Source organism: Eumetopias jubatus, unplaced genomic scaffold (assembly GCF_037043125.1).
Source record: "Eumetopias jubatus isolate StellerSeaLion01/CBP00866 unplaced genomic scaffold, mEumJub1_p1.0 scaffold_4, whole genome shotgun sequence".
Lineage (NCBI taxonomy): Eukaryota > Metazoa > Chordata > Mammalia > Carnivora > Otariidae > Eumetopias > Eumetopias jubatus.
The window spans coordinates 183,289,119-183,305,863 of NW_028274810.1; the positions used below are offsets into that span (position 1 = coordinate 183,289,119).

The 16,745-nt window shown below is 37.8% G+C and overlaps 1 protein-coding gene across 1 annotated transcript in view; it reads left to right on the plus strand.

The window, feature by feature from the left end:
- TCEA1 (transcription elongation factor A1) overlaps window positions 1-16,745 on the plus strand; it is a 45,468-nt gene that overhangs the window by 13,074 nt on the left and 15,649 nt on the right. Inside the window, exons 3-5 of the mRNA XM_028119000.2 lie at window positions 1,570-1,675; window positions 13,728-13,815; window positions 16,597-16,742. Coding sequence (XP_027974801.1) covers window positions 1,570-1,675; window positions 13,728-13,815; window positions 16,597-16,742 — 340 coding nt within the window. The remainder of the gene's footprint in view (window positions 1-1,569; window positions 1,676-13,727; window positions 13,816-16,596; window positions 16,743-16,745) is intronic.

The following is a 16,745-nucleotide window of genomic DNA, read 5'->3' on the forward strand; positions in this document are numbered from 1 at the left end:
TTCTAGGTTGGTGGGGTGGGTTGTGGGGTGGTAGTGAGGAAGAGCTGTGAATGGGTGCTGAAGAAGGAGTGCTGAAGGCATTGGGATAAGGAAGTCAGACCTGACACTTGGTATGGCGGCTGCAAGTGCAAGCCTGGCTTCTAAGCAGTTAGCTACATCCAGTCAGACAGCTCTGGGTCCACACGGTTGTAGGCTATGCCATCCAGCCCACGCACTTGCTTCTGGAAAATTTTCTATATTGAAGTGTTTTAGAAAAGTTCTAAAAAGTTTTAAAGTTCTCAAAGTATTTTCTTCTCTAAAAAAAGTTCTGAGAGGGGCGCCTGGGTGGTTCAGCCGGTTAAGCGGCTGCCTTTGGTTCAGGTCATGATCCCAGGGTCCTGGGATCGAGCCCCGCAGGGAGCCTGCTTCTCCCTTTCCCTCTGCCTGCCTCTCTGCCTATTCTCTCTCTCTGTCAAATAAATAAAATCTTTTAAAAAAAAAGTTCTGAGAGCATTTTATTAAAGCAATAAACTTCTTTCTTTGGGGGAAAACCCTCCCAAAACATTAATCTCAAAACATTTTTGGATTTTAGAATTGTGGAGTCCCCTTTATCTTTCTGCTATGGAACCTTACCTGCCTTGCATAGCCTTCCATAGGTATAAGGTAGGCCATTCCAGCCAAACCCATATTCTAAATTCTTGAACCAGATTTCTCTCCTGAATCTCTTTGTTGAGAAGATTAAATAATTTAGCAGGAAAAACCATAAGTACCCATTTATTATTCTGCCTTAAAGTTTACAGCAGGGGTTCCCCTCTTTTTTTTGCCACTAACAATTCCTTTTGTTGTTTTTTTCTTCCATTGATGGTATGTTTTGAAAGATTGTCTACTAACAACTTGAACTTACTAAATAATTTACCATTTTTTTATTTATCTTCCTTAATTGGCCTGGCATAGCTTTTGTGTTCTTTGAGCACAATTTGAAAACCATTGATGTGCTGGAAAGAGCATGGACTTTGGAGGTGGGCAGACCTGCATTAAAATCCCAGTTTTGCCAATTAGGAATGGTATATTGCTGGACAAGTAGGGATAATGATCTCAACTTTATTTATTTATTTTTAAGATTTTATTTATTTGACAGAGAGAGATACAGCGAGAGAGGGAACACAAGCAGGGCGAGTGGGAGAGTGAGAAGCAGGCTTCCTGCTGAGCAGGGAGCCTAATGCGGGGCTCAATCCCAGGACCCTGGGATCCTGAGCTGAAGGCAGACGCTTAACGACTGAGCCACCCAGACGCCCCTGATCTCAACTTTAAAGTGTTGTTAGGAAGATTAATGAATATGGATGCTCCCAGTATAATCCTGGGCATAATAATAATAAATGATAATATTACTACATGATATATTACATATACTAAATATAACAGTATATGCACGTATCTTAATTCTATAGTATATTGTTATAAGAATTCAAATAACTGAGATTTTTTTTCTGTTCTACAGTAGAAACAGGAAAATGGGAAAGAAGAAAATGAAACACTAAAATGTCTGAAATAAAACAGCTTGTACAAATTTTTTTTGTCATTGCCTTGCAGTCCACAAGAATTGGAATGTCAGTAAATGCTATTCGGAAGCAGAGTACAGATGAAGAAGTTACATCTTTAGCAAAGTCTCTAATCAAATCCTGGAAAAAGTTATTAGGTATATTGATTTTCCCTTATATATATTTATGATCTGGTTTATTCAAATGTTTGGTGTTTGCATTTTTTCTCTTTACAATTATAAATTATTGAAATCAGTGTCTTATATTAAGAGGGAGTGGCATTAGTTTGACCTCCTTGAAGGTTTTGCTTTTTAAGTTAGTCAAATTTAGCTTTTTTTGTCTTTCAGCACTTATAACTGGACTGCCTCTTTAAGAAGAAAATTTCCCCCCATGGGGAAGTTGTCATACTTTTTAAAAAGCTTTTTGAAATAATTTTCTAACTTACAGAAAGTTTGCAAGAATAATAAAAATAACTCCTGTATCTTTTTCTAGATCATTAATTTTTAATATTTGCCATATTTGTTTTGTCATATTTCTGTCTTCTTTGTCTTTCTCTGTATGTTTATACTCATAAAAGCACAAATTATCTTTGCTGAACCATTTGAGAATAGTTGTATCTATCGTGCTTTACCCTTTAATACTTAAGTGTGTATTTCCTTGGAACAAGTTTATTTTCTTATGTAATCATAATATAGGGAATTCAGGAAATATAACATTGGTATAGTACTGTAATCTACAGTGCAGGTTCCTGTTTTGTCAGGCTTCCCAGTGATGTCCTCTATAGCTTTTTTTTCCTTCTCAGAACAAGATCTAGTCTGGGATCACAGACATAATCTTCTGATCTGGAATAGTTCTTAAGCCTTCGTATGTTATTTATGACATTGACAATTTGAGGAAGATAAGCACTCATCTTTGTTTTTATTTATTTATTTATTTATCCATCTATTTTTCATCTTTGTTTTTAATAGCAGATTAAAATAGTCCTGATTTGGACTTTATCTGTTATTTTCTCATGATTAGATGTGAATCCGTAGTTGGAATATTAAAGTGTGTTGTGTCCTTCTGAGGTTATCACATCCAGAGGCATTGATGATGATGTTAATTTTGATAACCAAGTCAAGGCATACACTGTATAGTTGATCATTTTTCTTCTTGTATCTAATAGGCATTCTATGAGAGACACTTTAAGACCCTGAAACTATCTTGCTTCTCATCAGACCTCCCCCTGCCCCACATTTAGTATCCACTAATTCTTGCCCAAACCACCCTATAAAGGCAGTTTTGGTAGTTGCAAAATTGTGATTCTCTAACTCTTCCACTTCTTCAATATTTATAAATTATTCTACTACTACAAGAAAGAACCCTCCTTTTACTTTCCAGTTATTTTTCTATTAGTGGATTCCTATTTTATAACATGGATTATAATCCATTACTGTTAATATTATTTTGATATCTATATTATCCCAGATTTGACCAGTGGGCACCCATTCAAACTGGCTCTTGTGTCCGCTTGACAAACCCCTTCAGTTTTATCTCTTTTTTATATTCTGGAACCAAAAAATGTGTTGGGTTCTTCTATCTTCCCTTCCCCAGCCTGGAATCAGCCATTTCTCTAAGCAGCTATTAGCCTTACGTGGGAGAGAAAAATAGAAAAAGTTGAGCCTTTTAAAATTTCAAAGAAAACAATAGTAATAACAAAAAACCTATTACTTCCAAGAGCTTGGAAACTAGGAACTAAAACTTGTAAGGCCCCTAAAATTTAAAAAGTTTAGTCTTAAGAAAATGAAGTCATGTCTTCCTGTATTGTATTCTGGACCAGAAAAGAAAAATTGCTATAAAGATCATTATTGGGAAAATTGACAGAATTTTTGTATCATATCATTGTTAAATTTACTAAGTATTTACTGTGGTTATATAAATGAATTTCTTTTTTCTTGGGGAATACACAGTGAAATATTTTGGAATTAAGGAGCCTGATATCTACTACTGATTTTCAAATGGTTCAAAAGAAATATGTGTGTACACAATAGTGTATGTGTTTGTGTACATGCAGCACACATGTATGTGTATAGTAGGGGGCAATGAATGAATGAGGAAACAAGTATACCAAACATTAACACTTGGGGAATCTGAGTGAACTTTTTTTTTAAAGTTTTATTATTTTAGAGAGTGTGCAGGGGGAGGGACAGAGGGAGAGGAGAGAGAAACTCAAGCTGACCCCACGCTGAGCATAGAACCCGATGTGGGTCTCAGTTCCAGGACCCGGAGATCACTACCTGAGCCAAAACCAAGAGTCGGACTGTTAAACAACTGCACCACCCAGGCGCCCCTGAGTAAAGTTTTTTGCACCATTCTAAAACATTCGTGCAAGTTTCAGATTATTTCAAAATAAAAAGGTTAAAAAAAAAAATCTAGTCTTTAAAGACAAACTGAAACTTTATGTTTATAATTCATTTAAATTTTAAATCTAGGGGTGCCTGGGTGGCTCAGTCGTTAAGCATCTGCCTTCAGCTCAGGTCATGATCCCAGGGTCCTGGGATGGAGCCCCGCATCGGGCTCCCTGCTCCGTGGGAAGCCTGCTTCTCCCTCTCCCACTCCCCCTGCTTGTGTTCCCTCTCTCACTGTGTCTCTCTCTGTCAAATAAATAAAATCTTAAAAAAAATTTTTTTTAAATCTAATTCCATATTCTAAAGTAATTAGAATTTGCCAGAGAAACTTGACTGAGGGAGGGAGGAGCAAGATGGTGGAGGCATAGGAGACCTAAATTTCTTCTGACCCCAGGAATTCAGCTAGATAGGGATCAGACCATTCAGAACACTTACAAACTAAACAGGAGATCGAAGAAAAGAATACCAGCAACTCTGAACAGAAAAGCAACCACTTTTTGGAAGGTAGGACGTGCGGGGAAGTGAATCCAAGGCGATATTTGGGAAGATAGACTGCGGGGGAGGGAGCCTCTATCACCGGCTACTGGCAAGTGACAGAGCACCGGAGCACAAAATTGGAACTTTTAGAAGTTTGCTCCGGTGAGGGACGTCACTCCAGTGGCTAAGTCGGGGGTGGAACACTTGCTGGGACAGTGTGGTCTCAGGACCCCCGGAGTCACAGAAAGACCGGGGGTGCCTGAGTGTGGCAGAGCTCCCAGGTATCAGAGCAGAGAAGCTGGTTGCAAAGAGAGCTGAGAAGTGGGCTCGCAGCTCAGGGTAGCCATAAACCATGATCTGCGGCACAGTCGGGCCACTGCTCTTTGAGCAGGGACCCAATAAGCAGCAGATCCAGGGAGACTCCGTCCTCCTCCCCCTGGAGGAGCAGCACGGGAGCGCACCACAGGGATCTGCTGGGTTTGGAGATTCCAAATGGGGTCATGTGCCAGAGATAGAAATGCTTGGTCACAGGCCGGGTGACTACGGAGTGCGGCCAGAGACCAGGAAGACAGGAATGATTGACTGCTTTTCACTGAGGGCACACTGAGGAGTGAGGCCCTGAGTTCTCGGCTCCTCTGGGACCCGAGATTGGGAGGCCACCATTTTCATTCTCATCCTCCAAAGCTGTACAGAAATCTTGCAGGGAACTAAAGCTCCTGAGAGCAAACCTGAGCAGATTGCTTGGCCTGGCCCCTGGCAAGGGCGGGGCAATTCTGCCTCCAGCAAAGACATTTGAGAATCACTGCAACAGGCCCCCCCCCCCCCAGAAGATCAGCATGAACATCCAGCCAAGACCAAATTTACCGATCAATGAGAACGGCAAAACCCCAACGCTAGGGGAATACAGCACATAGAATTTACGGCTTTTTTCCCATGATGCTTTAGCCTTTCAGAGTTAATAATTTAAATTTTCTTTATTTTTTTTTCTACTTTTTCGTTGAATTTTTCTTCTTTTTCAACCAACATCTTATCAATTCCTTTTTTAAAAAAATCTTTTTAAGTTTTTCATTTTTACAGACATATTCTATCTCTTCATTGTATTTAACCTTATTTTTTGTATATATAGAAGTTTCTTTTTCTTTAAAATTTTGGAATACAGTTTCTTCTAACAGACCGCAATATACCCTAAATCTAGTGTATGACATTGTCGTAGTCTTCCACCTGATCACATTCTTTTTTTTCCTTCCTTTTTTTTTTTTTGTTAAGATTTTATTTATTTATTCATGAGAGACAGAGAGAGAGAGAGAGAGGCAGAGGGAGAAGCAGGCTCCCAAGGAGCAGGAATCCCAATGCGGGACTTGATGCCAGGACCCTGGGATCGTGACTTGAGCCAAAGGCAGATGCTTAACCATCTGAGCCACCCAGGCACCCTCCTTTCTTTTTTCAACCAACTTATCATCAATTCCTTTTTAAAAATCTTTTTTTTTTAAAGACTTTATTTATTTGACAGAGCACAAGCAGAGGGAGAGAGAGGGAGAAGCATGCTCCCTGCTGAGCAAGGAGCCCAATGTGGGACTTGATCCCAGGACCCTGGGATCATGACCCGGGCCAAAGGCAGCCGCTTAACCAACTGAGCCACCCAGGCGTCCCTAAAAATCTTTTTTAATTGTCATTTTACAGTCATATTTCATCCCTTTATCATATTTACCCTTATTTATATATATATATGTTTTCCTTTCTTTAAAATTTTTGGAGGCAATTTCTTCTAACAAACCAAAATACACCCAAAATCTGGTGTGCAGCTCTGTTCTACTCACCGGCCTGATCATATTCTCCCCTTCCCCCCAGGTTTTGGGTCTCTTCTGATTTCTTTAGTGTATATTTTTCTGGGGGCGGTGTTACCCTTTTAGCATTTTTTTAGCATTTTGTTCTCTCATTCATCTGTTCTCCTCGGGACAAAATGACAAGACAGAAAAACTCACCTCAAAAGAAACAAGAGGCAGTACTGACTGCCAGGGACCTAATCGATGCAGACATTAGTAAGATGTCAGAACTAGAGTTCAGAATGACGATTATAAAGATACTAGCTGGGCTTGAAAAAAGTATAGAAGATACTAGAGAATCCCTTTCTGGAGAAATGAACTAAAATCTAACCAAGTCAAAATCAAGAAGGCTATTAATGAGGTGCAAGCATAATGGAGGCTCTAACTGCTAGGATAAATGAGGCAGAAGAGAGAATTTGTGATATAGAAGACCAAATGATGGAGAATAAAGAAGCTGAGAAAAAGAGAGATAAACTAACTACTGGACCACGAGGGCAGAATTCGAGAGAGAAGTGATACCATAAAGTGAAACAACATTAGAATAATTGGGATTCCAGAAGAAGAAAGAGAGAGAGGGGCAGAAGGTATGTTGGAGCAAATTATAGCAGAGAACTTCCCTAATTTGGGGAAGGAAACACATCAAAATCCAGGAGGCACAGAGAACCCCCCTTAAAATCAATAAAAATAGGTCAATACCCTGACATCTAATAGTAAAACTTACAAGTCTCAGAGACAAAGAGAAAATCCTGGAAGCAGCTCGGGACAAGAGGTCTGTAACCTACAATGGTAGAAGCATTAGATTGACAGCAGACCTATCCACAAGAGACGTGGCAGCCCAGAAAGGACTGGCATGATATATTCAGAGCACTAAATGAGAAAAAGAACACTATATCCAGCTAGGCTGTCATTGAAAATAGAAGGAGAGATAAAAAGCCTCCGGGACAAACAAAAACTAAAAGAATTTGCAAACACCAAACCAGTCCTACAAGAAATATTGAATGGGGTCCTCTAAGCAAAGAGAGAGCCTAAAAGTAACATAGATCAGAAAGGAACAGAGATAATATACAGTAACAGTCACCTTACAGGCAATACAATGGCACTAAATTCATATCTTTCAGTAGTTACCCTGAATGTAAATGGGCTAAATGCCCCAATCAAAAGACACAGGCTATCAGATTGGACAAAAAAGCAAGACCCGTCGATATGCTGCCTGCAGGAGACTCATTTTAGACCCGAAGACACCTCCAGATTTAAAGTGAGAGGGTAAAACACCACTTACCATGCTAATGGTCATCAAAAGAAAGCTGGGGTGGCAATTCTTATATTAGACAAATTAGATTTTAAACCAAAGACTATAATAAGAGATGAGGAAGGACACTACATCATAATTAAAGGGTCTATCCAACAAGAAGAGCTAACAATTTTAAATATCTATGCCCCTAACATGGGAGCAGCCAATTATATAAGCCAATTAATAACAAAATCAGAGAAACACATCGACAATAATACAATAATAGTAGGGGACTTTAACAACCCCCCGACTGAAATGGACAGATCATCTAAGCAAAAGATCAACAAGGAAATAAAGGCTTTAAATGACACACTGGACCAGATGGACTTCACAGATATATTCAGAACATTACATCCCAAAGCAACAGAATACACATTTTTCTCTAGTGCCCGTGGAACATTCTCCAGAATAGATCACATCCTAGGTCACAAATCAGGTCTCAACCAGTACCAAAAGATTAGGATCAATCCCTGCATATTTTCTGACCACAGTGCTTTGAAACTAGAACTCAATCACAAGAGGAAAGTTGTAAAGAACTCAAATACATGGAGTCTAAAGAGCATCCTACTAAAGAATGATTGGGTCAACCAGGAAATGAAAGAAGAATTTAAGAAATGCATGGAAACAAATGAAAATGAAAACACGACTGTTCAAAATCTCAGGGATGCAGCAAAGGCAGACCTAAGAGGAAAGTATATAGCAATACAAACCTTTCTCAAGAAACAAAGGTCTCAAATACACAACCTAACCCTACACCTAAAGGAGCTGGAGAAAGAACAGCTTAATAAAACCTAAACCCAGTAGGAGAAGAGAAATATTAAAGATCAGAGCAGAAATCAATGAAGTAGAAACCAAAAGAACAGTAGAATAGATCAACGAAACTAGGAGCTTGTTCTTTGAAAGAATTAATAAGATTGGTAAACCCCTGGCTAGACTTACCCAAAAGAAAAGAGAAAGGACCCAAATAAAATCATGAGTGAAAAAGAAGCAATCACAACCAACACCAACGAAATACAAACAATTGTAAGAACATATTATGAGCAACTCTATGCCAGCAAATTAGATAATCTGGAAGAAATGCATGCATTCCTAGAGACGTATAAAGTACCAGAACTGAACCAGGAAGAAATAGAAAACCTGAACAGACCCATAAGCACTAAGGAAATTGAAGCAGTAATCAAAAATCTCCCAAAAACAAGAGCCCATGGCCACATGGCTTCCCAGGGGAATTCTACCAAACATTTAAAGAAGAATTAATACTTATTTTTCTGAAGCTGTTTCAAAGAATAGAAATGGAAGGAAAACTTCCAAACTTGTTTTACGAGGCCAGCATTACCTTGATCCCAAAACCAGACAAGGACCCCATCAAAAAGGAGAACTACAGACCAATATCCCTGATGAACATGGATGCAAAAATTCTCACCAAAATCCTAGCCAATAGGATCGAACAGTCCATTAAAAGGATTATTCACCATGACCAAGTGGGATTTATCCCTGGGCTGCAAGTTTGGTTCACCATCTGCGAATCAATCAATGTGATACAATACATTAATAAAAGAAAGAACAAGAACCATATGATCCTCTCAGTAGATGCAGAAAAAAGCATCTGACAAAGTACAGCATCCTTTCTTGATTGAAACTCTTCACAGTGTAGGGATAGAGGGTACCTAGCTCAATATCATAAAAGCCATCTATGAAAAACCCATAGCAAATATCATAGTCATTGGGGAAAAACTGATAGCTTCCCCCCTAAGGTCAGGAATACAGCAGGGATGTCTCTTCTCATCACTGCTGTTCAACATAGTACTAGAAGTCTAGCCTCAGCAATCAGACAACAAAAAGAAATAAAGGGCATCCAAATTGGCAAAGAAGAAGTCAAACTCTCACTTTTGCAGATGATATGACACTTTATGTGGAAAACCCAAAAGACACCACCCCAAAACTGCTAGAACTCACACAGGAATTCCGTAAAGTGGCAGGATATAAAATCAATGCACAGGAATCAGTGGCATTTCTATACAAGACAGAAGAAAGAACATGAGTTGATCCCATTTACAGTTGTACCTAAAACCTTAAGATGCCTAGGAATAAATCTAGCCCAGGAGGCAAAGGATCTGTAATCAGAAAATTATAGAATACTCCTGAAAGAAATTGAGGAAGACACAAAGAAATGGAAAAACGTTCCAAGCTCTTGGATTGGAAGAACATATATTGTGAAAATGTCAGTGCTACCTAGAGCAATCTACACATTTAATGCAATCCCTATCAAAATACCATCAACTTTTTTCAAAGAAATGGAACAAATAATCTTAAAATTTGTATGGAACCAGAAAAAGACCCCGAGTAGCCAGAGGAATGTTGAAAAAGAAAAGCATAGCTGGTGGCATCCCAATTCCGGACTTCAAGCTCTATTACAAAACTGTAATTAATCACGAAGACAGTATGGTACTGGCACAAAAACAGACACATAGATCAATGGAACAGAATAGAGAGCCCAGAAATGGACCCTCAACTCTATGGTCAAGTAATCTTCGACAAGGCAGGAAAGAATGTCCGGTGGGAAAAAGTCTCTTCAACAAATGGTGTTGGGAAAATTGGACAGTCACATGCAGAAGAATGAAACTGGACCATTTCCTTACACCTCACACAAAAATAGACTCAATGGATGAAAGACCTAAATGTGAGACAGGAATCCATCAAAATCCTTGAGAACACAGGCAGCCACCTCTTCGACCTCGGCCACAGCAACTTCTTCCTAGACACATCACCAAAGGCAAGGAAAGCAAGGGCAAAAATGAACTATTGGGACTTCATCAAGATAACAAGCTTTTTGCACAGCAAAGGAAACAGTCAACAAAACCAAAAGACAACCAACAGAATGGGAGAATATATTTGCAAATGACATATCAGATAGCTAGTATCCAAAATCTATAAGGATCTTAACCAAACTCAACACCCAAAGAACAAATAATCCAATCATGAAATGGGTAGAAGACATAAACTGACATCTCTGCAAAGAAGACATCCAAATAGCCAACAGACACATGAAAAAGTGGTCAACACCACTTGGCATCAGGGAAATACAAATCAAAATCTCAATGAGATACCAGTCAGGATGTCTAAAATTAACAAGTCAGGAAATGACAGATGTTGGCAAGGACGTGGAGAAAGGGGAACCTTCCTACACTGTTGGTGGGAATGCAAGCTGGTGCAGCTACTGTGGAAAACAATATGGAGATTCCTCAAAAAGTTGAAAATGACCCAGCAATTTCACTACTGGGTGTTTACCCCAAGGATACAAATGTAGTGATCCGATGGGGCACATACACCCTAATGTTTATAGCAGTAATGTCCACAATAGCCAAACTATGGAAAGAACCTAGATATCCATTGACAGATGAATGAATATAGAATGGGTGGAATATATATATATAATGGAATATTATGCATCCATCAAAAAGGTGAATTCTTGCCATTTGCAACGATGTGGATGGAACTAGAGGGTATTATGCTACATGAAATAAGTCAGAGAAAGACAAGTATATGATCTCACTGATATGAGGAATTTTAGAAACGAGAGGATCATAGGGGAAGGGAGGGAAAAATGAAACAAGAGGAAACCAGAGGGGGAGAGCAACCATAAGAGACTCTTAATTTCAAGAAACAAACTGAGGGTTGCTGGTGGCGAGAGGGGTGGGAGGCATGGTGTGACTGGGTGATGGACATTGGGGAGGGTATGTACTATGGTGAGCGCTGTGCATTGTGTAAGACTGATGAATCCCAGACCTGTACCCCTGAAAAAAATAATACATTGTATGTTAATTAGAAAAATAAAAAGTTGACTGAGAACCATATACATGTGTTTTCATTTCTGGAAAGATGGTTTACATTTTGTTGGACATTGTAGTTATGTTCATTTAATCTTAAATTTAAAGAAGTTCTACTCTTTTATACTTATTGGAGATATCTGATCTCATAAGTTCTCCTTTAAAAACTTTTTTTTAATATTGACGGATTTCCATGTTCAGTAAATATGGAGAATTGGAGGAGGAAAAGAAATAATTCTTAAGTCTTTTTTAAAATACAACTATCTTGTTGCATTTCTTGTCTTTTTTTCTTTGTGTATGGATTTTGCTTCAGGTAATTCTTTTTATGCTGTATGTATATTTACATATATTGCCTTTTTTAATGAAAATATTTCTGTATTTTTATATCATCATTAACTCTTATTGGCTTCAGAATAATCCACTGGGTGATTATGCCATAATTTAATCACTTACCTGTTAGATGTGTTTTTTTCTTAACTTTATAGCTATTATAAAGAATATCTTGATGACTGTCTCTCTGCTTAAAGATTTTTCTTTAGATTATTAGCTAGATTTCCACATTTACTACTACTGCTACACTGCAGCATAGTTTTGAATACTTAACATATGAATGCATTCAACCCTTCCAGGAGCCCAGTGTGCTAGGTGTCATATTTCCCATTTTCTAATGCGAATGGAGACACTGAGAGATTAAGCATCTTGTGCACAGTTGGATTGGTTGTGGAGTGTGATCTGCAGATAGTCTCAGTCCAGAGCTGGACCACTTCTCTCTGGGTCTGCTGTATTGCCCATGACACTATGTTCAGATAGTAAGAATGCTTTTAAGACTGTTTACACCTCTTACTGCTCTGCTTCCTCAAAGGATTGCACGAGTTCACACTGCTAGAGCAGTGTGTGGGATCCATATGACTGCATTGGATCCTGGTTAGATAGTATTGCATTGTTAGATCACCTTTCACATGCTTTCTACCCTCTTAATTTTGGAGTATTTCCTAGTTCTTGTTATATTCTTTTTTTTTTTTTTTAAAGATTTTATTTATTTGACAGAGACACAGCAAGAGAGGGAACACAAGCAGGGGGAGTGGGAGAGGGAGAAGCAGGCTTCCCACAGAGCAGGGAGCCCAGTGTGGGGCTCGATCCCAGGACCGTGGGACCACGACCCAAGCCGAAGGCAGATACTTAACGACTGAGCCACCCAGGCACCCCTCCTTGTTATATTCTTTAATGTCATTATTAGTCTTTGTTTTCTACCATCTTTAGGCTTTGGGGCCTTCCAAATGAATTATAGAGAATAAAAGGGGGCAATAAAATTAGTATGTGAAGACTAACACATTATCATAGGGGACTTGAATTGTATTTTGGATTTGGTAACCCTAACATTTACAAGATGAGTTCTAGAATTGTGATTTAGACCATTCTCTCTCAGTTAGCCTCATCTAGATTAGCATATTAGAGTCATCTGGGGAACTTTTAAAGATTTTGATGCTCATGCTTCACTGCCAGAGATTTGGATTAAATGGATCAGAATAGGAGCTTGAGCATAAGGATATGCTTAAAAGTTACCTAGGTGGTCCTGATGAACAGTCAAACATATATATGTTCTTTTATATGCTATACAGAGGGATATGGAGAAGTAAAGTATTTATGTAGCTCTTACTACTTATGTAGGGATCAAAATGTAGATAGATAAGTGGGATAATTTGTGCAGTAGATCAAAACATTCTCTGAAGGCTCTTCAGCTTCAGAAGGCTGTTCTGGTTGATTTAAACATGTATATTTCTTTTCATTGTTAAACAATTGCATTGGCCCAATCTATTTTACACCTCCTTACCTCTTAAATTTAAGCTTGTGCACTCTATATTACTTTACAGATTATTTAAGATAGAGGAGGTGTTAGGCCTTACTAATCCTAAAGTCTTTTCTATGAAAATGTTCTTTGTTTACTATCCCTGAAATATTTATATACATTTTGGATACTACCTTAAATTTTTTGACTTTGTGAAAAATTGTTAAAATAATATATATGCTTTGCACTTCCATTTTTAAAATGACAGTACTGATATTATTTCCGCATTCTTTCCTTTCCTTTGTTTTATATATTTTTCTCTGTTTCATTATTTTTTTAAAGATTTTATTTTTAAGTATGTTTTTCGCCATTTTAGCTTCCCACTAGCATGAATTTGTGCTTCCCACTAAATGAGGAGTTTATTTGGGATGCTAAGCATGCATTGTGAAAAACCCAAGTACATATGCTAATAGAATAGATTGTATAAACTTCATTTACTGTTGAAAATTTAGGATTTTTGTTTTTTGTTGTTGCATCAATAGCCTGATAACATGCAGTAGTTCCATTTTGTAATTTTTTTTAACAAATGCTAACAACTGAGGGATTTCATAATTTTCAGATGGACCATCAACAGATAAAGACCCTGAAGAAAAGAAAAAAGATACTGCAATTACATCACAGAATAGCCCTGAAGCAAGAGAAGAAAGGTATGTCACTTTATGGAAATTCATTTCTGTTGGAAGTCATAGTTGTATTTGACTGTCACTTCCTCCATGGTCTTATTTATGGTCTCCTATCTGTACTCCTTTTTCTATTTTCTAACCAGACAGAATTAGTAAATGTATATAGCCAAATAGAATATTCTGAGGTTTCCTACAGGATATTCATGGAAATTTAAAAGAGACCTAGAAGACACTACATAAATAAGGAGAAATTACTTACACTGTATTCAACAAGCTTAATTGAATGGAATCCTTGGGATAGCACTAATAGAATTGATAATGAAGGTACTGATTAAGGATTCAAGTGGTAACCACTTATTTACCACATTTCTTTTTTAGATTTTTTTTTTTTGTTTTTGGCCCTGGATCTGTTTCTCTTTTTATATGAATTTTTTCCTTCTCAATTTAGCTATCTTTCATAAGAATTAAAATGTGAAGTTCAGTAATGAAGGGTTCAGATTGTTCCTCAGCTTTCGTGAGGCCTTTGCATTTATTCTTTCCTGTCACACATAATGAGTGAACTGTGTAATATCCAGCATGTTGATATGGTAGGTGACATGCCTAGTAGGTTAAATACAGTTCCTCTGTTCTTGGGAAACTTGTATTTTAACACTTAACTCTTATGTAGAGCAATAGTTCTCAAAGTGTGGTCCCTGTAAGAGCAGAGAACCTGGCAACTTGTTAGCAAAGCAAATTCTTGGACTCCACCCTGGAACAACTGAATCAGGAATTATGATGGTGGGGCCCAGAAATAGGTTTTAACAAGCTTTTTAAGTGATTCTGATGTGATAATGATGTGATAATGCACTCAAGTTTTAGGCTACCTATTGTAACTTCATTTATTTCTTAGTATTTTCCCAAAAGTGATAATGTGCCCCTCATTGGTACAGTAACAATAATTAATATCCCATACACTATTGTCTTATGCATTAGAACTAACTAAACTTGATGATAAAAGAGGTAAGCTAAAGAAAGGGTAAACATCAGTTGTTAATAAAATGTGTTCAGTGTTTTCTAACTCTTTTGAGATAGTTTTAGACTTTTAGAAAATTGTAAGAACAGAACAGAGAACTCCCAGTTGCTGCTTTGTGTGTATATGCATACATATATGTGTGTTTACGTACTCAGACACATGAATAATTTTATTTTGAACCAAATGAGGGTCCTTTATATCTGTAAATACATCAGTGTGTGTTTTCTGAGAGCAAGGACGCTTTCTTACATCTAAGCACAATACGGATACCAATGTCCAGAAGTTAGGATTAATACAGTACTTTTTTCCTAATCTGTAGGGCTTATTCGTATGTTAGCAGTTTTTCAAATAAAGTATTTTATTGCAGAGGAAAAAGATTTTTCCATAGTATCATCCAGGATCACATACTGCATTTAGCTATCATCTCTGGTTTCCTTTAATCTGGAGTAATTCTTCAGTTGTCACGACCATAATATTTTTGAAAAGTATAGGCTATAATTTATGACTTTGTTTTTTAAAGATTTTATTTATTTATTTGACAGAGACACAGCAAGAGAGGGAACACAAGCAGGGGGAGTGGGAGAGGGAGAAGCAGGCTTCCTGCTGAGCAGGGAGCCCGATGCGGGGCTCGATCCCAGGACCCTGGGACCATGACCTGAGCCGAAGGCAGACGCTTAACGACTGAGCCACCCAGGCACCCCAATTTATGACATTTTTAAGAAATGCTTTCAGTTGTGTTATATTCAAAGTCGCTGACTTCGTGCCTTGAGTATAAAATATAAAAGTATAGGTAGATATTTTAAATAGATATTGGAGTAGGAATAAGTTCCTAGTATATTTTTATCTGTTTTATGTAATTGAAGTTTAGGGAAAGAGCCTATTGACAAACGCATAGAATTATCACATATGAAGTCTGACAAAGTGTTTGGTATCTATCCATACACACACACGGTTACTCACACACTCTCTGAAGAAGACAAGGCTTCGGGAAGGAGATGATTAAACGTAGAAGGTATACAGAAGGACTCTTCTGTCCTCGGGGATCTGTGCAGTCTGATGGTTATGTGGAGAGAGAGGAGGTATCTCCTTGGAGCAGTTCAGCAAGTTACTCTGTGGCAGGTGAATGGTGTCTTTGGAAAGGTTTGTGGCAGATATCTTCAATGTGATAAATATTAATTGAAACCTCACAGAAATTATTTTGGTGAGACTCTAAGAAGTTAGAAGCAATTGAAATGATTAGGTTGACTGGAAAACTGTTAAGCTGTCCTGATTGAGTTGATGTTTCTAGGGAGGAATTAGAGAGACGTTTTCATATTCTTATAACTCATTTCTCACTACACATGTTTTTTATCCAGAAGGGAGTGTTTTAAATATAAATGTCGTTGATTGTCTAATTGGAACAAGGTTTTTCAAACATTGTTTTTCCCCCTCTGGTCTTGGTTGAGAGTTGTATTCTCTGGTATCATCCCCTCACCCTTCTCATAGCCAAGATCCTTGTTTTCATTTATTGTATTGAGCTGTAATGTGTATTTTGTTTATCAAAAATATTGTTTAATGTTTAAAAGGATAATCAAGGTGTTTAATTGGTTAAAACATGAAACGTGTCTCAGATTTCCTAAAATTTTAACTTTTTAGAAATCTGTATGCATGCAATTTCTTTTTTCATTTGAGTCATTGAATATGATCTCATTTATTTAGTCCAAAAATTTTTGTTTTTAGAGAATGATAGTAATGATGTTACTTTAAGAGAACTTTCCTGTTTTCTTTTTGGTGTGTGTGTATGTGTATTTTAGTAGTTCCAGTGGCAACGTAAGCAGCAGAAAGGATGAGACAAATGCTCGAGATACTTATGTTTCGTCTTTTCCTCGGGCACCAAGCACTTCTGATTCTGTACGGTTAAAGTGTAGGGAGATGCTTGCTGCAGCTCTCCGAACGGGAGGTA